Genomic DNA, 27973 nt, shown 5'->3' with positions numbered 1-27973 from the left:
AAACATCTCAAAGACATGTCCACAGGGGAACCATAAATCTCTTTGATTTGAACAATACACTGAGCTGGATGGACTCACCAGTCCACACCAGTCCACACCAGTCCACACCAGTCCACACCAGTCCACACCAGTCCGAGGATTTTAGGGAACCAGTAAAAACTGAGAACTGAAGGGTCCAATTTTAACCACTAGCGTAGTGTTAATGTAGAAAGGTTAAGTTTAAATACAATTTGTGTTTTTAGGCTGTATAATATAGTACAGTATATAATATATATCTACATAAAGAATAATAATTATGTAATTGACTTGAATACTGAGGAAGTTGGAAGAGTATTGTGTTAAATTTTTAGACCAAAATGATCGTGACTATGGATTTTAAAGTACTGCAGTACTGCAGTAACCCTTCTACAGATGACGAATGTTGTGGGAACTTGTATGATCTCAGTGAATAAACTTTAACGGGGCTGGAAACACACTCGGCTTTGTGTAAAAAGGGTGTTTTCCTTCTACAAACACTCGGTCCAGCCTTCAGCCCCAATAATGGCCTCAAACAGGGAGAAGACAAGATGGCAGAAAAATACGCTCCCCCTCCTGGCCAGTGTTTAGTGTGCAACCTCTTTCTGTCTCTCTCTCTCTCTCTCTCTCTCTCTCTCTCTCTCTCTCTTTCTCCCCCGTTCCCTCCTCCTTTCCATTTAAGTGAAAGAGAAAATCCCAAACAAAGAAGAGACGGCAGATGGTGTATGGTAGGAAGAGAAAGTTATTAAAATGTAAAATTTAAGGACAATGTCGAGGTCACCTGGTCAGGATGAGACTCAAACCGAAGTCAAAACAAGTCAAAATAACAGAGAAGGACAAATGAAAAGGGGTGAAAAGGAGAAAGGGTGAGGACATCTTACACAGGATTGGCGCGGGTCAGGTGGCGGGGATAGGGGACAATTTTGTCTCGACAGTGGGACAACAGCCTGAACAAGGGAGGGGTGGCTGGGGGTGGTGCTGTGTTCGTAGCATTTTATGCTCCCTGGTGACGTTTAACTGCTAGCAGATGTGGCTCCGTGCAGACCATGACTAATTTCCTGCCTTTCTTTAGTCTCCTTTCTGTCGAACTTTCCCTGTTGATTTTCTGTTCCCTCTCTCTCTCTCTCTCTCTCTCTCTCTCTCTCTCTCCACTGATTTCTGTCTTTCTGCTTTTTTTTTTCAATTCAGTTTGGGTGTAGTTTCTCCATTTCAGCAGCTGAACATCAAGGTTTACGGGTGTTTAATAAGAGGCTGCAGACGGAGGTGACATCATCACCATCTGTTGGTGAATTCCATCTACAGTGGACAAGAAACAGGGAGTGGAAAAAAACCAGAAAAACGTGTCTGTTTCCCCCTGCCTCTTTGTTCCTGTGGGTTAGTCTCTGCCCTGTCCCCAATACAAGGGGTTAGGGACCACCCTGTGAGCTGTGACAATTATTCCAAGGACACCGTTTGCCAGCACCACTAATGAAGCCATGACCCATGGAACCTCATCCATGTTTTCTTTTGGCTAAAAAGAATAATGTCAGCGCTGGGTATTGTTTTATCTTCACGCTCAAGTGTACGTTTCTCTTCCAAGTGCTTCCCTCCGTCAGATCTCTCCAGACTGTGAAGTGCAGATGAAATGAGACTGTGAACATAGAGATTAAAAACAGAGGAAAGACAGAGGAAAAGACTCGAGAGTTGGAAATTGGAGGATTTGAATTATTCAGAACTGAATTTTCCACAGCTTAACGTAATGACTCACAACTGAACTTGATGATGTTCTGTGATGTTTCTTCCCCATGTGGTGAATTTAGCCACAAGCGAAACAAGAATGTGTGGTGCGTGTGAGTCTGTGTAGCTTTGAGAGTTTCCTATTCTTCGACTTTGCTCCACTTCCATGATAAAGCCTGCTTAAAAAAGGAAAGAGATGTACAGCAAGCAGAATTGAGGAAGAAGAAACAACCTCCCCAGTTCTTTCTCTCTCACTTCGCTTCTGGCACAGTTCATATTTAATGATGCTGAAGAGTGTTGGGTAATCTAGAAGTGGACGGAAAAAATACTTCTGCAGAGACAGCTCTTTGGCCTAGATATCTGACAAGAGTTTGGCTCAAGACGACCCTAGCTGAGGCACAGATATCTCAGGAATGTCACCCCCACCCCGACACTTTCCCAATTCTCATTATTTCACCATAACGTTCCTGAAACACTGGATTGCTCCGGGAGGTAGTGAGGGTGAAGTCGTCGTGCTTTGTGCACATTCGCCTGTCCATCTGTCATGTCTCGGTTTTTGCTGGGGCAGTAAAACAGGTGGATGCCAGAAGTGGAGATATTGTCAGTAAGGAAAACAAACATTATCAGGGATGTTTTGCTCACATAAACATGGAGTTAAACACAAACAAGATAGTGTGGGGAAACGAGACATTCCTCAAGAAACCATTTCATTACAATAGACAGAAAAAAAATAAAAATCCTAGGAAACAAATGTACACTCATTATTTTTGAAGTAAGTAATAATTATAAGGGGTCAGTTGTAACTGTAAAACTATGAAGATATAACTCTTATTTATGGATAAGGAATTAATAAAAAACTGTGTTGGGGAAATAGAGTGGTTTGTCTAGGAGTCATTTTTAATAATCCACAGTATTTATATGACATATTTACTAATCATTTTCAACAAAATGGAAGTTGGTTCCAGATTTTCATATTTTTTAATCAAATATTGTTTGACCAGCCATGACCACTGAGCGCCTCATCGGCAGCGCCTCGTCCACTGAGTGGTCAGGAATTACTGGTTATTTCCTTACATGTCTTTGGGTTTCATCAAACAAACTCTGCGTCACTGTCACCAAACTTTTTGAAACTGAGAGCTACTTCAAGGGTACTTTGTAATATGAGGAGCTACTTGTTTTGATACTTGTTTGAGACTTCCCGAACAAAGTCATAATAATCAATAGGGAAACTGATGCTGCTCTTTCTGGGACATATAATATCACCAATTTGGATATCACTGCAAGTGTAACTGATTCAAAACAACAGTAACAGTACAATTGTTGACCCTTTTGTTGACTAGTTTTACTTTTAAAACATACCCCACAAGCACCTTAGGCGGTCCATGGGGGCTACCAGGTGCCCCCAAGCCACATTGCACTAAAACATTTGAGTCCAGGTTTAAGTTTATGATTATTGAAGCCCACTACACTCTCTGAACACAGACAGATGGATGCCTTCAGGCAGCAGCTGGAAGCTTAAGTGCCTTGACTTGACGGCTTCATCTGCTTCATCTGTCAGCCTTTTCTTCAATGACTTCTTAAGAATTTTTGAAATATTACAACTCATTAACATCACAGTGTTTAGGGCACCAAGGTTTAACATCTTATTTCCATTGGGATTTTTTTTAAGCAAGACATTATTGGGCAGATTTCTTTGTGCTGGGCAAGAACAGGTATAATAATAATTTCCAGAGCAAAAAACAAAACAAAAAACAATGCACTGTGCTAGTATTCAGGAAACCAGAATGAAGTGAAATATCCTTCTTCTCTCTCGGGAAATATTACATTTCAAGTTGTCAAATATCACAGTATTTTATTCATGGAAACACCAGAGTCACCATACCCCTAGGAAAGAAAATAAAAAATGCTTTGTCTCATCTCTTACACTGACTTGTAGTGTTATATGAACCCAGCACAGAAGCTTGTAAATGTCAGTTTGTCAAGGTCCTGGTGTTTTTGTGGTGTTTGTGGAAACAGTGTTGTGGAGATGTTGATGCAACTGGGCGTCAATCACATTCACCTTTTTATTATGCAGCTCAATTGAGCAGCAGCACGCTGCATTCATAATGAGCCTAATGCTGAATCAACACCTATGGGACGCAGTTTAGGAGAAAAGCTCAGAAAAGCTCAATATGTAAAAGATTTCCACTGCATTAGATTGCATTAAAATGAAGCTTATATTGCCAGAAATCTCTAATCTGGCTGATTAAACTGGCCATCAGTGCTAGAAAAGTATTAGTGTCATGTGGCCAATTAACAGAGAGAAATAATTCAGCTACCGCTGTAAGGCTGTTTTTTTGTTTTATTTTGTTTGTTGGTTGTTTTGTTTTGTTTTTTTTGTTTTGTTTTTTACTATGGATATGTCTACAGCAAGGATTAGTATTGGTTAATCAATGTTCTCTAGGTTAACGATGGCCAGAGTGCATTGTGGGATGGATCTACTGTGGTTGTAAAGTGACACCCACAGAAGAGCTTCATTGATTGGTCTGCTCAGTGGAGCCTTGCCAAGATGCATTTATACACACACATATGCACAATCATGCAATTTTAAGTAAATGGCTTCCATTAACTGTTGTTGTGTCTGTGTGTGCGTGTGTATCTAAAAGTCTGTGTGGCTGTCTGTCAGTCTGAATAATATTTCTTAGTGTTTTGGTAAACGCTAAAATGGTAAAAGCTCTAATGTTTCTTTGCGATACTGAAATGTTTGCAGGTTATCTATTCTACTCTGACTTGACATGTTGTCCTATGTCGGACTCTTCAAAAAAAAAAAAATCACTGATTACCCCCACTTTGAATACCAATATATAGTAACAGGTATATGTATAGTACAACAGAAAAAAAATGTACTAGCCTTCAGGTTCAGACCTGTGTTGTTTCACTGTTATTGATTGATGAATTACAGCACAGCCTCCACAGTTCCACTTATTGTTCTGTCAGCATCTGCCTGCTCCATGCTCAGACTTCCTTTACTTTTTTTTTCTTTGTTCTTCAAATGCAGCAGATTAATTTCTCCTCTCCTGGCCTCTCTGGACAGACGTGTTGTAACTGTATAATGGGTTCAGCACAGGGAATAATGTAAGAAGTAGGGAAGTACAACATGGGAAAAGTTAGTAGACGACTGAGCCTCGTAGCCAAGTAACTTTAATATTCTTGTTCTAAAAACCTTCATATTTCCAAACCTCCTGATAAAAGGCTGAGATTGAAACTGAGGAAATGTGCATAATTTAAAATATCTGAACGTGCAGTCAGTGATCAGTCAGTGCTCCAGGCCGTTTTGATTTGTTGTGTTGTTTATCAGAAAAGCTGCCTTCTGTGAATGATTTTGAATGGAGAGAAAGAAAATAGACATCATTTGTTGGCTGCAATGGAAAATTGCCGTCATTTAAGACTGACAAACACACTGGGTGTGTTTGTTTGTGCTGACTTTGTAGCTTTTTTCCCCCTTTTCTAATGACGGTTCCACTGGTGATTAGGGTTAATGATGGTATTGAACCTCAGGGATGCCGATAAATGGATCTTGTTAGTTTGGGACTGATCCAGGATCAGGGTCATCAGCTCAGTTTTCTTTTGTCATTACCAAAAACTGCTGTTTAGTCCAGTTGCTAAATCCTTGTGCTAAGTCGGGCTAACCATCTGCTGACTTGTGCTCCCTTTTTTGATGTACAGAGTAAAATTTTCTTTTAATAGTCCTCATAGGCAACATTTACATGGATACAGTAGCACAAAGGATGTCAGCAGAAAGACAAGAGGAAAGATATTTCCTGAATTAAAAATAGAAACAATTCATATGAGAGCAAGTTAAGAATTCACTGGGAACATAAAATGATTCAGAGCGATCAACATGAACTCATAACATTCATTTTAAAGGCAACAAAGATAAAAAACATGTTTTTTTCTGTATTTACATTGATTAACAGGGAATGGAAAACAAATCCAAACAAAATCCATGTCTGATGTCAGTTCCATTGAGTAAATATAAATATATTCAGAGCATTCAGACTTTAAAATTTGATCTCTGTCCCACATTTGTGCGCTGTTCTCTCTGTTTCCCCATTCTCTCTCTCTCTCTCTCTCTCTCACTGTGATCACCAATGCACTTCATTTTCAGTGTAGCACTGAGATCCACTGGGGCAGCGAGCAGACAGCAAGGCTCTACTCGTCATGTCCTTCTGCTCTAAAACTAAAACAACAGCACATTTCTGGCCTGACGTGTGTGACATCACCGTGACTGTCACTACACTCGAGAGGCCTGACTTCTGATTATCTTTGAAAATTGTCATGTGACCACCCGACTCCCCAAGAATAAAGTTGTAGCTGGTATACCAAAGTTATTTTAAAATGACATCTATCACACTACTTACAGGATGTGTTTTTGTGGTTAGCTATAGTGAGAAAACAGTTTAACAAAGTGATGCTAGTCAGAGAAATCAGTGAGAAGTGAGACTAAAACAGCAGTACATCAGTATCTTCTTTTACCTACTACAGACAAAGAGAGGACTGTGGGTTAAACTGCATTTCGAGAGACTTCTTTAATATGAAATAATATGTAGATCCTTATTGGAACGTCTGTTTTGTAAGTGCAAAAACAAATTTAGATGAATCTTTACCATAAGGTGGACAACTTTGTACCAATATTTAGTGTGCCTGATTATAAGGCTGAGTGGACTATAAAGGGTACTGTGGGCCGTAGTTTCATGAAGTCTGGTACAAGGCATTCTCAAAGCAGCATACTAAACGGCAAAAGCAAAGATTTAGTCTTCATTTCTGACTTCATCTATTTATCCTTTTTTTAATAAATAAAAAAATCAAGGTTCCAGGGATTGAACAATAACAACAGGGTGATGAAACAAACTTAACCTTTACAATCTCATTTAATATCATGTTTATATTTTGTTTTGCAATGCAAAACGTTTGTTTTATTTAGTTACTAATTTTGCTGATATACTATTTTTTTCCTTCTTCTTTATTGGTAACACTAGCTCTTCATCTAGTAACGGAAACATCGTTTTTACATGTAAAATAAACCAAAACAAAATTCCGAAAAACTTCACTGCTAAATCACTGTAAAATTAAAAATTGATAAACTGAGGTTAATGTTTTGGAATTTAATGATTTAGTTTTACAGGATCCTTTGTGCATTTTGTGCCTTCAAAACAAAAAGTAGCTTTTGTGTTTGTCTCTCATATTGATTCAGGTGAAGATGCTGAAATAGTCGTTGCAAATCCTTGGACGACAGCGCACATTTACGTTTGTGTTTTGGCAGTTGTAGAAGCCCAAAATGTTAAATGTTATCAATGATGTTGCATGTAATGGCACATGTCTGCTCATTTCTGTGAATGGTAACAAAAAGACCTCCAGGCTTCACACACATGATTTATGATCCTGTACGCTGGAGCGGTGACAGCTCTGATTTTCAGCCTCACTTCTTGGTTGTTTGTCTCATATTATTGCTGTTATGTCCAGTGTTGTGCTCCTCACCGTGGTAATTCTTTGTCAGTCATTAAACCTGAACTGATCTCATTATGGGACTTTTATTTCATTGGCCTATTTTGATTGTGACATCTATGATGTCGTCCCTGGAGCCTGCACATGTTCTCACCATAGCAACGATCCAATTGATTGTCCTACTAAAAAAATAAAACAAATAGCCCCCATGTGTCTGCGTTCATTACCTAAATGTCAGGCTGCATGTGCCCGTCATGCTTAAAGAGAAATGCACAGGCTTGTGGAAGGAGTCTATCCATTATTCATGTTTTTGCTGGAACTTTCTACAGGTTCCAACATCCCTCTCTGGCCCATCTCTGTGACTAATGTAGCAGATTGTCCGAGACGCTCAAGGCCGTGGTGGTTTGCTTTGAACAGTTTCTACCACCTCAACGTTGCAGTGTCCGTGTGTTTTTAATGTATGCATACAAGTGCAAAACCCAAGTTCCTCTACACTCAACACCGCGTTTGAGTTCAAACGACACATCCGTATGGTTATATATTCTCTCACTGCTGAACATACGACAGACCGCTCACAAGTATTCACCTTCACTCTAACCTACATACCAGACCCTGGACACGCAGAGGCCTGGAAGCCAGCTCACGTGTCTTCAGATGAGTGAGGGCCAGCTTTTTTTTTCTATTCTCAAATCCAGCAGGAAACAGTGGCTTACAGGCAGGATAAGGAGGGGAGTCTGACTGAAAAACAGGGAGGGGGAAAGTTTTCCTTGGGTATGGGAATGGGCCCAAAGAAAAACACAGTTCAGACTCCAGATGTGAAAGCACCCTGTACACACACACACACAGTCAAATACACACACAAATACAGTCAGACATACGCAAACCCTGACAGAAAAGGAGGAGGTAATAAGGGTCGTAAAGCTGCTGCAGGAGCTACACTTGGCTTCTTGTGATTGGCTGGTTTGATAAACTTATTTTTTTGGCAGATGCACTGTTGAGTCTCAACAACAAAAATTTCAGCCAAGAAAATGTGAACTAAGGGAAATTACAACTCAACACTTGACTTAAAAATTAGTAAATATTGGCACGAATGAAACAAATCAGGGATTTAGAAAAGACTGGTCTACTTGTCAACAGACATTTTTTAAAGAGCGTGATGTGATTCTGTGCCCAGCATTTGGGAGAACGTCAAAATGTTCTATGTACAAGCCCACTCTGACTCAGTGAATGAGTCAGAAAATGACACCGGGGGTATTATTAATCTTTGAGTCTGATATGACTGTGGATTCATTGGAATTTTATGCTGTTGTGTAACCTGCAGGGGGGGGGGGGGGGGGGGGCATTCGTTAGAAAATGGTTGCTAAGATATTTAAGACTGTGATGGAGTCAAGCAGTCGTGGTAAGAGATTGTTTGGAAAAACAAAATCCATCGTCTTCAGCATGTAGAGACAAATTCAAACTTTTTTTATTATAGGTACTGTGAGAATTATATATTTATGCGTTATTTATGTATATATAGTATATACAGTATGTATAGTCCAGTGCGTTTTAGTGTCTGTTATCGGTGCAACAGTGCCGCCCTGTGTTTGAAGGTGGTCAAAACTTGGTCAAAGGTAACGGCAACAATTTTTCTTTCTTTTTTTTTCTTTTTCTTCCAGGAGCTGCAGAGCAAGAGCAAAGTATGTGCTAACGTGTTCTGTGGGGCGGGCAGGGAGTGTGCTGTCAATGAGAAGGGGGAGCCCAGCTGCCTGTGTATAGAGGTGAGTGTTAATGTTAGAATGCGTTGATATGTAATATTAAATATATTAATAAATATAATAAATATATCTAACGGAATTTTTAACATTACAGACCACAATTGTAATGTGGTTTTCTGAACAACTAAGCTGATTTTGGTCATTTTGAACCAGTATTTTTTGGATAAAAGAAAGAGTAGAACAAATTAAATTATCTTTGTGACATGTTATTCATTTGGCTAAATATTAGTAGTATTGGACATACTGTGACATTTTTTCTCATCTCATGGCTTCCATAAGCTAATTTAATTTGATATGTCTATTTCTTGTAAGACCTGCAAGCCCCACAAGAGGTCAGTGTGTGGCAGTAATAGTAAGACGTACAGGAACCACTGTGAGCTCCACAGAGATGCCTGTCTGACTGGCTTGAAGATCCAGGTGGCCCACGATGGACACTGCCAGGGTATGGACACGCAGTATTATAATTATAGTATAAATATTCTGTTGTTGTCTGTTATTTGGGGGATAAAACTTGGTAAACCTTATATGTTTTCAGTCAGCATAGGGTTTAAGGTAAACATGTTTAGGATGTAGCCTAAAATATACAAAATAGACTTAAATTAATTTAAACACACATTTGTCTTTTACTTCCTACTGTAAGTCATCAAGAAAGTTCTGAGTAAAAGTAGAAGATTTTGGCAATATTAATGGAGCAGGTTGACAGTAGGTCATACAAGGCGACTCACTCACCACTGAAACACACACTTCTCCTCCATATAGTTTATCGATTCATCTAATAAAAGCCTTATCTCAAGTGAACTTTCACTACCTAAACTTGGAGAGGTTTCACAGCAGACCTGAACATTGATCGCAGTGGTGGCAGAAGACAAGATAAAAAAGCATTCATTATTGTTATGTCATGCTGTCCTCTTCAGTGACCTTTGATCGACTGCTCAGTCTCACCCAGGCTCATCTTTTTTTATCACCTCCTTGGCATTGATTTGAAAAATCTCCATTTTATGTTTTTTGTTTTCTAGAAAAGAAAAATGAGCAGGCAGCTGCCAGTCCAGGTGAGTTTTTTAAGCTGTTTTTACCCAAGTCACTGTGATGTTTTGCTGGAGGTGTTTATTAAGACATTATTTAATGATGTATACATGGTTTTAACAGGCTTCGAGGATTAAGATTTGACTGAAATATATCTGTGCACTGATGTGTGCAGTACACTGGAAAAACATAAATGAACACTGATGTATTTACACATACACAGGGGGCAGCAGTGAGAGACATGTTGGTCCTTGGGGTGTTGTTTTTAACTGTTACACTCATATCATTGATGCTTCTCCATAGTGGTGTGCTATGCTGCTGACAGAAATGAGCTGAGGAGCCGTGTGATCCAGTGGCTGCAGACTGAGGTTGTCCCCGACGGCTGGTTTGTCAAAGGATCCAACTTCTCCGATATCCTGCTCAAATACTTCAAGGTGGGTTTCTGTCTGATGTTGGTGTGCAGAAGAAGAAAACAACCCTGCGGTCTGTTGCTACTCATCCTTCTGTTAGCCATGTCACTGAATGGAAATATCAGTTAGTAATATTCATACCAACATCAACAGAATGGGAGGGTCCACCATGCAGAGGTCAAGAGTTCATGGCTGCATCACATCCAGATACCCTTCATTAAAATTCTTCATTAAACGTCCAGTTTTTCCACTAGAATGTTTTCAAGACTCAGCTCTCTCCACCTCTCATTGGTGTATAACAGGGTTGTACATGGGCAGTGTCACTCTCCTAATATTTATTTTAATCTTCATCAAGTAGCTAAGCTTTGCTAATATTTGCTCCGTGTATAACTAAACACTGACTCTCCTGTTTCCTCCCATTCATCTGCAGTCCTATGACAACGGTGACTCCAGGCTGGACTCCTCAGAGCTCCTCAAATTCATTCAGCACAACGAGTCGGTGGTGGAGATGGAGTCCTACGCAGACCAGGAGAGCAACAAGCTGCTCAGGTCGGTGTGTTTTATGCTTCTCTTGCCTTTTTTAGTAGTTGGCATCACATCAAACCATGTAAACTTTTTTCTTTGGTAATGTTTGTACAAGCTGAGGCACGTTGACCTGTGCTGCTATTTTAAGTTGTGTTCTGTAAGCCAATGAACCTCTTGCTGAATATTTTCCTAAAGCTGGTCTCCTGGGAGCCAGTGTGACATAAACACCTGTGTGTGTAAATGTAAACACTGCGTTTATTTCAAGAGTCTCAAGAAGTCTCTTCTGAGTCGGAGGATTTATTCTGTTTTGTGTGTGTGTGTATCTCACAGGAGTCTGTGTGTAGATGCCCTCATTGAGCTCTCTGATGAAAATGCAGACTGGAAGCTGAGCTTCGACGAGTTCCTTAACTGCCTGAAACCTGGCTTCAATCCTCCAGAGAAAAGTGAGATTCATGTTCTTTTATTAACTCTGGGATCTGGGAGTCAAGAGCAGAAACTTCTGACCTTTGAACTTTGAGGCTATCTGTGACATGCATTTTTTTATTTCCTTCAAACTTGTCTGGGTAGTAAGTCATGTGTTTTTCTGCAGAGTGTGCCTTGGAGGATGAAACATATGAGGATGGAGCAGAAACACAAGTGGAGTGTAACCGCTGTGTTTGTGCATGTGGCAACTGGGTCTGCACTGCTATGACCTGTGCTGGTAAGTCCAACTAAGGACCGTCATCGTTTAAGAAATTCTGATCATTTACACATGAAGACAAATGAACTGTCATCACTATTTTGGGCATTTCTCTCTGTGCAGAAAAAATTGGAGCAGATGACACCACAGATACTGGAGCAGAGATGACGGAGGAAGAGTGGAACCTCCGTGTGGCTGAACTCAACAAGCACCAGGTCTACCATTGTGTTTTGCATTTAAAATATTGTATTGGTTTCATTATATTATAAAAACATACAGCCATAGAGAAATTTAAAACAGTATGTTTTCAGCAACTGAAATATTGGGTTGATGATGCCCACAACAGTGTGGTGTTTTTTCACTGTAGTTAAATAAGTAAGTAATAGTAAATAAAGTCCTTGAAATAGATAATTAAAGGAGAGATAAGCAGTTCATACAGTATGTATGAAGCAAGAACAAATCCAGTTTAGGTTCTATCAGAGTTTGCAGTTTCATACAGTACACTCTCCCCCAGAAGGCCTGCTGATAACACCTCTGTAAACAGGTTACAGGTCCGCAAGAACTTTTAATTTTGGCTTACTGTATGAAAAAAACTGGATTAAATAAAAATATGGATCAAAACTTTTGTGACTTTTGATTGATATTTCCACACAAAATGCTATGCTCCCATGAGAGACATAACCAACTAAACTCTGCACAACTTGAGTTTTTCTTGTAACTGTAAACATGTTTCCTACTCTAACAATTTTTTTTTTTTTTTCAGGAAACAGTGGAGAAGATGAAGGCAAGCACAAAGGAGGCCTAAATAAGGACAAAATGAAGGAGAGGATTCGCGCCATCGACCTTCGTCCATACTTGATTTACCTTGTGGCCGCTTGTCGTTGCTAAACTGACTTTACCCTGTTTATTATACAGTTTTACAATGTTTAAATGTTTGTGATGTTGTTTGGTAGATTCAGGGGCCATCACAGAGTATTATAGGACTCCCTTGTGTTCAGTACTGTCATATTTGATTGTATTACTGTGCCCCTTACACTAGATACGGGCGATGTTTCTTTCTTCTTCTTTTTTTTTTTTTTTACTATGGTAATTATATTTTTACAATTATCCTCAGTGTCATTTTATCACTGTTTTAAGAATGTGGGAGTCACTGTTTGAGAAGGTGGTGTGGGGTGGGGAGTTCCAGCTGTTGAAAGGTGCTGCTAGAGTACACAGAGAAATGACTGCTTGAAAGCAGTTGCATCATTTTTCCATCATCAAGTGTCAGAGGAAGCTGCGATAGAAGAGGAAAGCTACTAGGGGTTGTTTTATTTTGATGCCATTTAGTACTGCCACAGTGGGCCACAATGTGACCAATGCACTTCTTTTATAGCTTTTCTAGGCTTTAGTTTAGCAGAATTTAAACTTTGCTTTTTATCTAAGTGGTATGGTAGTCTCTTTATTTTCTGCTTTTATGTACATGTTCCCATGTTATGCTCAGTCAAGTCTCTCCGGTGCTCTTTAACACGACCAGTCCAACATTCAGGGTGAGGCTGAAAAAATAAATTGCATCAGGTGAGAAGTGATCTGAACATAGCATGGTGAAAAACTGAAACCAAAGTGATGACGTGTTTGAATGATGTACAAAAAACTCTCCAGGTAACACATTACTCTGGACCCAGCAACAACACTATACCTGTGCTTTTCAAAATCACTCTAACAGCAGGACTAGCCTCACTGTAACCTTGTAGCTTAGAAGCATCATGACTGGGTGCTTGTGTGTGTGTGTGCGAGCGCGTCATGTTTGTGTGGGGGTGTGTGTGATTGTGCTTTTAATGTTTAGTTTAAGTGATTCTTTGTTTTGTTATATCTTGTTTCTGAATCGGGAGGGTTTGACCATGAAAATCAGTGCCTTAGACCTGCAAACAGAACAAGGTCTCTACCTTTGCCTGCACAAATACTCTCGCGCCACACGCACAGTCAGACTGAGTGTGTTTTGCCGAAGTTTAGCAGTGAACTTTGTGTTTGTGACTGTCCCTGTTAAATGGCTGTGTGAGAGCTGCACCACTGCGTTCAAGCTAAACCTCTGTATCCCATTAAAAGTGCAGAGACTGCAACGAACATGTATGTTTGCCAATAAAATCCAATACCACCACCAGAACACGATGATGTGCTTGCACCTGTGCCGAGAGTTCTCTATCTATCTTAGCTTCTTGAAGGTTTAGCTGTACATTTTTGGTAAACTTTTACCCACTTTTAACCTAATTTCTGGGGTTTTTTAATGTTTTAATATATGTGTAATTTAATATAATTTTGATAACCATGTGAAACCTCAGTAATTTCCTGATTGAATTCTGCCTTAGGGCCTCAAAAGTATCTTCTTAGTTTTCCAAAATAATTCTGTGGTGATAATCTGACTTAGATTGCTTTAAAAGATTATTATCTTTAGGTTGTAGATGGCATGAAGCTTTTCTATCTTACAATGACGAACAACCAACGAAGGTTCCCCACAGTGATCTTTCAAATGTCTGTTCACACTTTTGAGTTGATTTTATTAATTTAAAAGTGTGTTTTTTGTTTAACTAATAGTTGTAAACCAATAAAAAAAATCTACTTAGCATGTTACTAAACTATACATATAAAATATTAAACTGTATTTTGTTCGAAATGTTCCAAGTGGAATATCCCCAAACCTTCTATAATTCAGCAGTTTCACAGTGGATCTAGCAACCCACGTTGTCAGTGCTGAATATTTCAGGAGTAACGCTTTGTTTCGTAGATTTTTATCCACTTTTTTTTTTGCAACACTTCAGTTTTCTAGTGCACTCATGGCTTTGGTCCCTCTGTTCCCCCTGCCCTTTGGAATGGATTTAAATCATGTAAAAAGTTGGCCAAAAAGTGAAAATTCTCATTGCCTGGAGACCTTGTACTTATGTCTAGTTAACCACAGTCAGCAGGTCTGTGCACTAAATCTGCTCTGACTTTATTTCCCAAAGTCATCTGACACACCTGTGCAGGAACCTGGCAAGTGCAGCAGTATTTACGATCGGTTCTGTGCCTGTACTCATAGGTCATTTCCAGTATATTATTTGGTAAACATTGATTCAACGTTTAAAAAGGTTACTTATCAGAAGTTACTTAGACTACAAATGCATTTTGTGCGGGAGGTTTTTTGTTACTGAGCAGTCGCTGGATCTAATTCATGTGAAAAGTTCGCCTTCTTCATTTTACATTCTGGGCACATCCGAATTAGCGTCGCATTGCATAATGTAACAGTAGTGAGAGTTGCGTAATCTCAACCGGACACTGGGCAGTTGGAACGACGAGAGACTGTCTGATGTCCTCGTGTTACTGCCACACACACAAGTCTGCATATTCACTAACTAATATACTAACTAACTAACTTCATTTAATTTTACAAGGAAGGACACGTTAAACTACATAAAACAGTGATAAAAGCGGTTAAAGATATATTGCGGATGCTCGTAATGTAATATGACAGATGGCAGGATTCACCAATCAAATGTTAAGTAGGGCGTGGCCTCGCGCTAGCCTAAGCCAATCGCTGAAGGGAAATTCCGACCGTCGCTCTGAAGCTGGGCAGTGATAAATGGCAGCTTCCCTGGTTTGACTGTAGTTTCTTATTCCGTGTGAGAAATTGTTGACCTAGATTAATATTAGAGATGTGGTTAAATGTGACGAGCAGGTGTAAACGAGCGTGTCAGTCGTCCAAGCTGAAAATACACAGCAGCAACAGAATATAACTACCCGTTAAAGCCCACCACGGCCGCTAACTTGCTGCTTAAAGAGTTTAAAATTAGGCTGGAATCGTCAAAATGGAGATTCACGAAGGAGCCGTGGCTGTGGGCGACAGCGTTCTGGACTTTTCCCGACTGAGCTTGAATACTTTTAACGCTGACAGCGTCAGCGACGAGAGGAAAAGGGACACCAGACAGCTCTACTTGAACTACAACCGCTTAGCCTCGCTGCCCTCCGCCCTAGGCGTTTTTTGCAACCTGGAGCTTCTCGACATCAGCAACAACGGACTGGCGTCTATATGTGAGGACTTAACGCGGCTAACAAAGCTGAAAACACTCGTAGCCAAGAACAACCGCTTGGACGAGTTCTCTCTGCCCAAAGAGTTCGGCTCCCTGCCGCTGGAGGTCCTCAACCTTAGCGGGAACAGATTCGAGGAGATCCCGTTGCAGTGCACCAAACTGCAGCGTCTCCAGTCGCTTTCGCTCGGTGGAAACAGACTAAAAAGTATACCAGCCGAGATAGAAAACCTGACCAGGTAGGTCCCGTATACAGTATGTGGAACTGTATAGACTTGACCTCCAGTTAAAGTAATAAACTAATTACTGCCGAAGAGGAATTGAATGTATATATTCAGTTGTTTTTTTAAACTTACATTAGTAGTTTAGTTTTCTTTCATGAACAAAACGTCTTGTTCCATCAAACTGACTTTAAAGAAAAACGTAATGGAGTGCAGTAATAATAATGATAATAATTCACTCCATCCTATTTTTTTTTTTTTTTAGATAAGTTTTAAGTTTTTTTTGAGCAAAATGCAATATGTGGATCACAATGAAGATTAACACTGTTTCAGATAAACTCACCCAAAATTTAGGGTTCATGCAATCTTATTTGATAATTGGTTTAGAAGATAAAAGTGTAAAATGACAGCCCATCAACTGTTGTCAGTTTGGTAGTATAATCTACTTCATTTGTGTCTTATGTGACACTTTTGATAATAACCTATTTCATCAGATTGTTTTTTTTTAAGCAATTGAAATAAAAATCACAAGAACGATTTATACATTGAATCAAAATCCAAAGAAATCCAGTGTCATCTGGCTCATCTGTGAGACAAAATCAGAACACCTGGGCCGTAAGTGTGTTGCCCATATTAAACACAGTTGCTGAGTTGAGAAGCAAGACTAGACTGAAAAAATAATGATTCTCTCTTTATTAGTATGTGTCCTATCAAAAGGGGAGAGTTTGGGGGGAGGAGGGGTACTTGTTTAGGTTAAAATGTATAGTCTTCAGTGTAACCTGATAAGACAGTCTGAAGATTCCCAAAAAAACAGAGTATAACATTAAACACATTTCTCAGCATGATGTCCTCTCATAGACCAAAAAAGTTGGACTCATCTGTTTGTGTAATTGTGTCAGCCTAAAACTCTCACTCTGCAAATTTAACTGGGTGAAAGGTCAAAGAGAAGACAAAGTAAACTACTGGAATAAATGTCCACATAAACCAGAGATAGAGAGTGACAGACCAGTGTGAAATATTTAGGTCATGTTTTTCCACCCAGAAATAAGTAATTAGTATCAGCTGAACAGAGAAACAAATACGGGTGTCTTCAGTAAATGTCCTTATGTGACTTTATTAGAAATGAAAATTTGCTGGTTGCTGGCTGGTTAAAAAAAACCATCAATAGTTTCCAATCCATATTATTTTTACATCCCTGCAAAGCTACCTTATTATCTCAGAAGACAACAGCCACTCTTGAGTAATTGGATTGGCCTGTGTCACACAGTATTAATCACAGGTGTCATTGCCTTTTGTTTCCGGCTGGAAAGTGGATTTTGCTCTTAAATATAAAAAGAAAATTTAGATTATTTTTTCAAGTTGGTGTTTAATGGCCACGTGGAACAGTTAAAGATTGACTAAACTCATTCATAAAACATTTATTAATAGTTCCACCTGTTCTTAAACCTTTTTAAAGGTTGGTCAAGGATGCTGATCCTTAAGAGGCAAACCCTTCAGTTTTAGCTGTTCAAATATGTTGATATTTGGACATAAAGTGGAAGTTCTCATTGTCTGAAGACCTTGTACTTAATCTTCTCTGATATTTTCCTAAGTCATCTGACACACCTGTGCAGGAACCTGGCAAGTGCGGCAGTGTGTACGATCAGTTCTGTGCCTGTACTCAGGTCATTTCCAGTAAATTATTTGGGAAACATTGTGATTCAACGTTTAAAAAGGTTACTTAAACTACAAATGAATTTTGTGTTTTTTTTTCCCTTCCTAAACAGCATAAGTGTTCAACTGAGGAATACCCGCATATTAAAGGAACACAGTGCAACTGTAATAGTTGATGTAAACTGGTATTTACTGTACAAAAAGTATGTTTAAATGTACAGCTGTGTTGCCATCATAATCTCTTTTTTAAAAGTGGATAACTTGTTTATGATGTAATGATATATGAGTTGTTACACTTACTTACCTTGTTAGATACTTTATTTTTCATCTACCTCCATTCCCTGGTTAGGTGCACCACAGATAGACAGGTAGTGAAATAATAACTCTGGGAACTGGTGTAACAAACAGCATTTTTCAAGTACTGCCATAAATTCTAAACTGCAAACTGAGGTCAGGAATACTATCTTTGTCTCCCCAGAGAAATATTTACAAGCTGAGAAACACTTTAGAAACACTGATGGTCAGCTTTAAAAAGCTAATAAGGACAAAGTCAACACTGCCAGGGTTTCCTGTTTTTTAATGTTTATTCTGTTTTTCTAATGTTTTTTACGTTTAAGTCAGCAGTTTTAAGTTGCTGTTTCATGTATGTACTGTTAAAGTGGCAAGTAGCCTTTAAATAATTGAAAGAAAATTACCTTAAAGGGCAAAATCTAATTATTATTGCCATCTAATCACTGGATGTTGGTAGTTGTGGGTTGCAAATGATCCCTTGACCAGGAGTTAAAAACCCCTGATATAAGGGGTGTAGGTGGTGGAGACGGGAAAAGTTAAAGATGAACTGAGAGAATAGAAAGTCCCAGAATTAAGTAAGTGGTGTTTATACCAATACAATTTAAAGGGATGAGTAATTGTATAACTACTGTAAATGGTATTGCCTCATTCTATAAAATATGTGGAAAAAAATAAATAACCTTAAAATACAAACCTTGCCTTCTGTTTACCATGTGACTTACAGTATGTTGGACTGAAGCCTTTCTCTGCTGGTCAACAAACATCATGTTGTTTGTTTTCTCTGGTAAATGTTCTACTAGGCATGGATGTATTTTGTCAGACATTAGATATCAGATTGCCTTAAAATTGACGTACAAAAATATCTTCCCGGTGTCTTAAATAAAGGAATCTTTTTGTATCCAAATCAATACCACTTTTTGTCTACCATGCAAATGGGGGTGGCAGCTTTGTCATTGTTTTTTGTGGGTCTTTTTAGGGTTGTACATTGTCTTTGGTATGCCCTACAACTCATTATTATCCCCCAGTGGTTTGTGAATTTTGCCACAGTTTCAGCGAACGACTGATTTACTGTGTCATCAGCTGCCACAGGCAGAGGAGCTGACATTGTACTTCTGCTGACTGCACAGGCTCCTCACTCCTCAGATCTATTTGCTGCACTATCACCGGTTTATCTGTTTATTCTAAATATCCATTAACCTACCAGGTCTTAATAACAGATGCAAACACATGTCTCTCTACTGCAGTTATGTCATTACATAAATAATAGTGTTCATTTCCTGTTATCATTTGTTGCTTTTAATTTTCTTTATTTAGTATACTTTGCATTATCATTCTGTAGAGGATTTCTCCTCAGGCACAGACAGAAGTCCAAAGTCTAAACATGTCTTTAGCTCCCCCTTGTGTTGAACCCTAAAAAAACACTAAACTCTAAAAATGAACCTTTACAGGAGAAGAAAGCAGTTGGTATAAATGCTGTGCAATTTTTAATGGGATAGCACTTATCAAAATAATATATTTATCCCTATAAGAAGAAACAATAAGTTATGATATGATAAAAGCATGAATTTCATCATGTCATGTGATGCTGTCCAACTTGTCTTTTTGCTGCTTAAAACCAACCAAAGACTGTTCCTGTAAAGTAGGATTCTTTTTTTTTCTCTCTTGTCAGTTTGGAGCTGTTGTATCTGGGTGGAAACCTAATCTCGGCCATTCCTCCTGAAGTGGCCAATCTGCCCTACCTCAGCTACCTGGTTCTTTGTGATAATCGCATCCAGAGTGTGCCACCAGAGCTCACCAGGTAACGGCAGTCTTCCATCACTTACTTATTAGCGTATAAGTCAAATGATGTCAAATTTGAAAGGTAGCTGAGAAAAATCTCAGCAAACCGTAGGATATGTTAATGGGCCACATCAGTGCCTGATTTCTCTCCTCCTGTGTTCAGGCTTCACTCAATGCGGTCTTTAAGTCTCCACAACAACCTGCTGACTTATCTGCCCAGAGAGATCCTCTGTCTGGTGCACCTGCAGGAGCTCAGCCTCCGGGGCAATCCGCTAGTAGTACGCTTTGTGAAGGAGATGACCTACGACCCACCATCTCTGCTGGAATTAGCAGGACGAACAATCAAGAGTCGAAATATTCCCTACTTCCCCCGTGACCTGCCTTCAAATCTGCTACGATATCTGGATTTAGCCAGCAAGTGCCCTAACCCCAAGTGTGCAGGTAAAACAGATATGTTAGGGGAAATAAGACATTCTGATAAAACACTAGAGCTTTTCAGTATTGTATATATTATTAATTCAGTAGATGATCTAGTGGCTGCTAACTGTCATCCTTGGTTCACTTTTTACCTTAAGAATCTAACCTTAACAATTGCTCTAATGTTCTAACATTTTTTGTGTTATTATTTGCTTTTAAAATACAGTTTGAATCTGCAGCTGTGATTGGATGTATTTATGAATTATTATTTGCTCGAAAATACCTATGTATACTAACATCTAACTATCATCATTGGATCTGATTTGTTTATTTTTTCTTAACTTTCTCCAGGTGTCTATTTCGACTCATGTGTTCGCCAGATCAAATTTGTGGACTTCTGTGGAAAGTACCGTCTCCCTCTCATGCACTACTTGTGTTCTCCAGAGTGCACCTCCCCCTGTAGCTCCAACCCACAGAGTGACGCAGAGTCAGAAGATGAGAACAGCGTTCCTGTCGACCGCCTGCAGAGGGTGCTGTTGGGGTAGTAGGGCGGAAAGTAACCTCTGGTGTTGTCACTGTGTTTAGTGTCATTACAGACTCCTCCATGACCTTCTGAGCTGATTGTACAAATCTTGCTTTCACATACCCATCATAAGTATTCATTAACGTCACGTCTTCAGGTGTTTTGTTAAATTGCTCGTATCGTGGCATAACAAATCTCACAGTAAGTCTTACTCCCTGATGTTAAAAGTCCTTCAAACTGATGAGGTGAAAAGCTGTTACTCAGTCGATGGATCAGTACTTGTCTTGAAGTACTAAAGAGAGTATTTGAATGAAGTGTTAATGCTAATGCCTTTACAGGTATTGGTATGGTGCAGCCCTATTATTAACTGTGTAATTTAAACCAGATTGGCTCAGTCAAGGCCAGTTCTGAATACTTTCTGTGTGAACTTTATAGGTATAGAGTAGTTTAACCCACAGACGTTCAGGGAGAGCGAGTCTTGATACTGGTGCTAAGAACATGTGTTGACTCACTTTTATAGTTGTTATTTCTCATGACTGTACTTTTCATAACATGAGTGGCCAAATAATTTTCAGTGTGACTTTAAAACTTTAGATTAATGAATGAGTGCTGGTCCCAAGTTAGAGGAAAGGAGGGCAGCACAACACGCACGTTTGCAGTGTGAACTCAAAAGTTGTAGTAGGTTTGGGGTTTTTTTTTTTTCAACTTTCAAGTGAAGTATTTACAAAGGCATTTGGTGAGCACCAAATGCCTTTGCAAATACTTCACTTTTGTAATGTTTAAGCTCATTAAATGATTCTGTTTGTTCCATAGGACTGGACATGAACAAAGGGTTTTTTTTGTTTGACTCGCTCTAGCTCTAGTTTCTAGCTCTTTGATCAAATTGACATTAAAGATTGTTAAGGAGAAAAACAAAATGCCTGGGACTTTTAAGTATGTCTACAGAAATAGAATGAATGCACAAGTCTGTGATCAGAGAGGGAAAAAAATAGACAGTTTCTCAGCAACACCACCTTTGTTTTTAGATGCTTGTTTTAAAAGTTATAATATGTGTCAGTGTGTAGAAGAATGTTCATCCAGACTTACTCACAGGAAGTGAATGTGGGCTGGACCAGGGAAACTATTCGCCGTGTCGGCCCAGAAACAATAGCTGTTGTAGCCAAACACAGTGGCAGCCTTGGTGTCTATGTTCAGGGCGGCAGGTTTTCTCTGGACTTAAACACACTCTGTGTAGATGTGTGTGAGTGAATGAAGCCTGCAGTTGGAACAAGTTTGTTTTTTCACCATGAGGCAGAAACCTATTGTTAATCTAAACGGAAATGACGTCCGCCTGCCGTTACATCACTGTTCCCCACTCCTCTGTTACAGTACAAGCATTAAGTGCCTTACTTATGGTGACACAGTAGAATGAAAGAAAATGTGATTTTTTTTACCCTTAAATGTGACATTTATGCAACAACATATAAACATATGTATATATTTATACACATATATGTATAAATATATCTTGAATATGCATTAATATATATTAATATAATATTGCATTGAATCATTTCAATGCTTCTTTTACTTATTGGCTTAATCATAACAATAAGAGAAAAAGTTATATTTTATAACACATATGTTTTTATATAAATTCCCTTTTATAATACCATATTTAAATGTCCTGCAGAGTAGATGGATTTAAAAAAATAGAATACAAATGTGTGTATTTTACCTTATTAGAGGGATGTAAGTAGGCTGTACAGTACGTGTCAGATTAATTAATAAAGACTGATTGTAAAATCTTAAAATACTCCATGTTTAAGTGAGTGATTCTCGCTTGTGGTGTGAGTTGCGTGGATGCAACATTTGGTGTTCTGGGCCCAGAACAAGCAGAACAACTGCTGGTCTTTTTTCATTTTGAATAAGTCTGTGTTTCATTTGCATATCCATTCTCAGCTGTGAATGCTGAGAGACCTTTTCAGTGACCTACAAATGAAGGAATGCCAGGGCGAGGGAATTCTTTCTCACACAATCTTCTAACAGCAACTGCCAAGAACTTTGTGCTTTGATATTTTTTTTTCACCAATGTCTTCATTTGTTTTTATGTTCTTTTCAGTGACCTCAAAGTACCTTTAAGCCTGTGGACCATCAGCAGGCATTGGTTTTTGCATCACATATCAGTCTTGAGGCACAGGCTCGTGTCTGTCTTTTCTCATTTCTCTTGTGTCTAGTCCTTAGTAGACGTAGAAGAACATGTTGTCTGTACAGTAGCGGTGTGTGTGTGTGTGTGTGTGTGTGTATACCAACAGATTGTGTAGAATAGGTTAGGTTACATCTAAGGTTTCTGTGAACACACACACACACACTTCTTTGGACTAAGATCTTGTCCGAGGAAGATGCAACTTGAGATGCAACTATGGTTGCCTGGAAGAATAGGTTGTGACTGGCAGGTGCATTTCTAACCAGGACTCTGGAGTCCAGTCAGCTTTCAGAACGATCATTTGAAACACTGGGGTTAAGTTTGTGGTTCTCAAAGTGGGGGACAGAGCCCACTGCAGACTCTGAGCTATTACATAGGTACACAGCCTTGATTGTAATTTCAATTTTTTTGAAACTGAGCCAGGGTAAGAAAATTAAATGTATTTGTAATTTTTTTTTATGATATTAGCTACTGTATGTGTAGAAATAAATGTTCAATGAAGCAGCTCTACATCATCAACAGTGTTGGGGTCCAACAATAGTCCCATTGACAAAGGAGAGCATTTCAGAAAATGTTTAAACCTTTATATCAAAAGCTGTCCTTTTTGCTTTTTGAGAATGTTTTTAACATGCTCAAAATATCTTTACCACTGCTATGCAACATGGCAACTCTGTGATAGGGAAACTTTTGATCACTGCAGTTCAGTGGATGCCTCTTGGTCCAGTTCACATTACACAAATATTCTTAGTAAGAACTCTGTAGATACTGAAACAGCGTAGGTCAGGAAATGGGTTGCTGCCACGTTTGGGCACGTGGATCGTTCAGCAGCTCATGACCTCAGTCACAATATCCTGCTCTCCCCAGTAGTGACTTCCTAAGTGTCTAAGTTGTGACAAATGATGCTGGATCTTATCTGTTATCCTGTTTGGCTGAGGATGCCGCTACACATTTAGCAAGTAATAAAATGGTTCTAAATATACCATAAAATCAACATAATAATGAGCAAACAAATGGGCTGCTGTGTCATGGGACTGGAGTCTCAGATTCTTGAGACTTTGATTTGATTGAGCAAAATCGAACCAACACAGCACACAATATGAGATCAAAATTTAAACACTGGCTACTCATTTAAAATATTCCCCCATGGTACTGAGAGTCTGGAGATTATCAGGACGCAGGTGAGATTAGAAAATCCTCCACCGGAGCAGAACATCCAGCTCAGATTACTGTACTTCATATAATACTCTACTTTCACTTTTTTTTATTTCATTTTCATTTTTACAGTCAGCCATGATCTAGCAGTTCTTTCTTGACACTGACATTGTAATAATTTAGAAATATGAAAAGTCAGCTGTGAGTCTGCTCCTGAGTTGGAGGAGAGTCATCTTCTGATAAAAAGCCTGTGATGCTCATTCAGTTTTTTTTATGGTTTTCAATCCTTGACATTATCCAGCCATCCATTTTCATCCGCTTATCTGTTACCGGGTCGCGGGGCTGCAGTCTCCACGATCACCACCCAAATCACACTGCACCGTACAAGCCCTTCGTGAACCTTCCGGCGGGTGGTGAGTCCACTGGAAGGCGCCAAGGAAGATCTTACCCAGGAGGTAAACCCTGGCGTTCCACACCAATGACAGAGACATTGCCTCTGAGCCAAAGCGCCACATCCTTGACATTTTTACTCACTAAATTATTTTGAAAATACAGACCTTTCAGTAGAGATGCCACCCTCTGTCTGTCTTTTCATATTTTTTTTCCATGTAATCACTGTCATTTAAATCCTAAAGTCCAAAGCAGAGGAACCAATATTTGGTTGTCAGTGGGATAGCAAAGCCAATCCAAGCCTCCAAAGTACGTAAATGTTTTTGCTTTGATATATGTACAGTAGTTGGTATCGTCTGCAACACCACAAAACAGTGCATCTCTGTTAAAATTCTACAGTCGTATCTATTCCTATTACGTTTCTACAGTGCATTTATTGTAACAAGATGCTCTGCTGATCCGTGTCCATCAACACTGCAGGAGAAACCACAGTCTACTGAGGAATTTGTCTCTGTGTGTTTGTTAGTAGGCAAACCTGGGCATGTCTGAGAGGAGAGACCAGGTTCCACCAAGGACAGTGTTCCACCCACGCGCTATTAAACAGCATTGGTAAGCATCTCTATAAATGTCTTGATCTTGATTTAATCACATTTGAAGTCTCTCATTTAAACTGTGCAACATTTTTAAATCATTTTTGCTACTGAATACAGTACAGTGCTGGGTGATCAAAGTCAGACGACTGCCAACTAGTTCCCAGAGCAGAGATTTTCAGTGAAGTTGTGGCCGGCCCACGTGTGAAAATGTTGACTCATGTCATGACGGTCTGATTCACACTTCATGGTTGAAATCAGACTAATGCTGAGATTATCATCGGAAAATATTGATGGCGAATCATATTTTGCTACATGGACGTTTTTGGTCGACAGTAATGGTCATCACATCATCTCTGTTATCAGCCTTATACATACTCAGCACTTGTATGAAATTGGAATTAGAAGTAACTCTAAGATTTATGTCATCTCTATTACTAACAAAAGAACTAACTAACTAACTAACTAACTTTTTTTCAAAAGAAACATGTCATGTTATAGTCACATTTAACCCAAAGACAATTGTGAGAGTCACTTCTGTAACAGTGGTGTATTACACTCTCGACATTGACTTTGCAACAGGAAGGCCACCTCCGTTTTTTATGTTTGATCTATTAAACCACATTGTCCATGACATACATGTAAATGTTCACATTGTTGTTTCAGGGGGAAAAAAGGTATTCTCCCACGCTAGCCTTAAATAAACCTTCTGCCTTCATTTTAATAATTTTCAGGCCTCACAATTTTCTGATATAAATGAACAACAGGGCGTGACAATGTTTCTCCCACATTTATCTTTTCCCACTACCTTAAAATAATAGTTACCCAACAGCACATGTGTGAGCACAGATACTGAGTCACAGGTGTGGACCCCTCCCTGTCAGGAAACAGAGAACTTCCAGCCGACAGTCGTGCACAGCGTGTTAGTCCAGACACTGGTGTTTGTTAATTATAACCTTTTAATGACAGGTTTGGTCCCCGCTCATCTGAGTGGACTGATGTGTCTAATTTCCACTTCACCGTCCTTCTTTTCGACTCCTGCTTTTTGACAAACAGATAAAATATTCAGGATCTCTGTAATGTGAGCCGCTGTCACTGCTCTCCACCTGCTGCTGGTGCACTTTGCCTTGAACCTGATCTCTGGAAGAAACCTGAGAGCCGCTGCCACACTTTGGGTGTAACAGAGCTGGCAACAGTGAAATGCTCCTTTAACAGGCTATACATGGAGTCGTGTATTCTTTAACGCTCAACAGAAAATGTTGTGTTTATGTGAATTTATGTGAATTTGGTTGGCAAAGTTTGCTTGAATTTTTTATGACCTTTGATCTTGTGTGTTCCAAATGCAAAAAATTAAAAAATATCTTGAATATTGAATGTTACATATATGACAGTCCTCAGTAAAGCATGTTGCAGTACAATTGTGATCACAGTACTAGTACTCTAGTACCAATAATGTGTAGATGTCTTAGCTCAGCGTAACCTTTTACCTTCCAGTTTGTTTTTAGTCATAGATTTTTTGATTTTCAGAAAGTCAAACAAAGTTTTCTGACATACTGGAACAGATGAATGAAGTACGGCAATTACATATTATTTAAAAGTTTTCCCTTTGCATCAATTTTGATGATTTTAGGATTATCATTTTCAAGTTTTCTCGTCAGTACCTCGACGTCACCTCCCTGCTGCTGCAAATACGTCCTCCAACAGGTGTAGGTGAACGTAGTACTGTACTACTGTACTTAGTACTGTACAGTATGTGTTTAAAAAGAAACTCCGCATCACAAAAAGAATATTATGGGTTTTTTTTCTACTGTGGTATATTTTTAATCTAATTTACAGACAAAAGCCTAACGTCATACACAGTAAGAAGCAGAGTGTGAAACTGAACCATTTGGACAAACACAAAAAATGTTTCAGGTTTGCACGCACTACTTCATCCTTCCAGCATGAAATCATCACAGAATTCTTAGAAATATTTGTTGGATAATTGTTTTCAGAACTGAAGCTTTTACAGATGTGCACAAGATGATACGTGATAAAGTAAAAAAAAAAAACAAACAAAAAAAAAACACGTATGATTTAATGTGATCAGTAAATGTTTAACGTAAGCCGCTGTGTAGTGTTTTAATGAATATCTGCTTATTGTCATCCTGCTCTAAAGACTCAGGAAGTGTGTGTGCGTGTGTGTGTGTGTTTCCTCACACACAGCTGTGGTGACACTCCCTCATCAGGAATGACGTGTTTGCAGGCTCCCACTGTAAATCTCTGTGACGTCCTAATAACACCTTCATGATGTGAACAAACGCAGCGGTATCTCTGCTGACTGGACGGATGTGCCGCTAACAGAGAAACCAGTGGCTCCTGATGTTTTTGGAAAACAAAACAGAATAAATGTGTTTTTCTTTCCATCAAACGAGAGCTACAGTTATTCACTGTTTGTATTTTACACTCTGCACAGGGAGTTCGGTCCTGTACCACGTCTGCCACCCAGTCCCCTGAGGGCCGCCGTGGAGTGATGCACCCACACACCCTCACGCCTGCACTGTGTGAGACAGACTGACTGACAGAGTGAGTTTCCAAAATGTGTTTATTTTATAATGGTCTCATTACATAAACATTGAAGTAAACAGGAAATGGACAGACCTAAGGGAGATATCTAGTAGTGCTGTTGTAGGTTTGACTTGATCATTGGCCCAAAACATGACTCCAAAAGCTACGCAACATGAGCTGCTTTCTAAAGACAAGAATAGAATCAAATCTAAAATAGTCAATAAACAGTACACATCCTGTAAAGGGGAATTCAGTGTGCTGACTTCTCAGTGTAAATAAAAACATATCCTAGGTTGGGTTTCCATGTGGAGGGCATCCAGTGTCGTGCCAAGTTCAAAACCCCCAAAACAACAACAATAACAATGATTTTAAGTACAATTATGATTATACATTTAATATGATGGTTTCGTTTTTTTTTTCTCAATACAGTACATGGAAGAGAAAGAGAGAGAGAGGCTGAAACACACCTCTCTGTAGAACACTCCTCCTCCTCCTCCACCACCTCCACCTCGCTCTAACCCACGGTGTGTCAGTTTAGCTGGTGAACTCTGCAGGACCTTCTCTGGTCGGAGCTCAGACACC

General features: G+C 39.2%; 2 protein-coding genes across 2 annotated transcripts in view; both read left to right on the top strand.

The window, feature by feature from the left end:
- LOC103392120 (follistatin-related protein 1) overlaps positions 1–13749 on the top strand; it is a 20011-nt gene extending 6262 nt beyond the window's left edge. Inside the window, exons 3-11 of the mRNA XM_008328666.3 lie at positions 8874–8975; positions 9285–9414; positions 9989–10021; positions 10299–10429; positions 10836–10954; positions 11261–11373; positions 11520–11630; positions 11733–11824; positions 12373–13749. Of these exons, the coding sequence (XP_008326888.1) occupies positions 8874–8975; positions 9285–9414; positions 9989–10021; positions 10299–10429; positions 10836–10954; positions 11261–11373; positions 11520–11630; positions 11733–11824; positions 12373–12414 (873 nt within the window). The 3' untranslated portion in view covers positions 12415–13749. The remainder of the gene's footprint in view (positions 1–8873; positions 8976–9284; positions 9415–9988; positions 10022–10298; positions 10430–10835; positions 10955–11260; positions 11374–11519; positions 11631–11732; positions 11825–12372) is intronic.
- Positions 13750–15165: 1416 nt separating this feature from the next.
- Positions 15166–22322, top strand: LOC103392121 (leucine-rich repeat-containing protein 58). The gene is made up of 4 exons (XM_008328667.3): positions 15166–15882; positions 19478–19606; positions 19751–20028; positions 20356–22322. Exons 1-4 carry the CDS (start codon positions 15425–15427, stop codon positions 20547–20549), a joined length of 1059 nt encoding a protein of 352 aa, XP_008326889.1. The 5' UTR covers positions 15166–15424; the 3' UTR covers positions 20550–22322.
- The last annotated feature ends 5651 nt before the right edge of the window (positions 22323–27973 follow it).

This window comes from Cynoglossus semilaevis, chromosome 16 (genome assembly GCF_000523025.1).
Source record: "Cynoglossus semilaevis isolate Cse_v1.0 chromosome 16, Cse_v1.0, whole genome shotgun sequence".
Taxonomy (NCBI): Eukaryota; Metazoa; Chordata; class Actinopteri; order Pleuronectiformes; family Cynoglossidae; genus Cynoglossus; species Cynoglossus semilaevis.
This window is presented reverse-complemented; position numbering and strand designations above follow the sequence as displayed.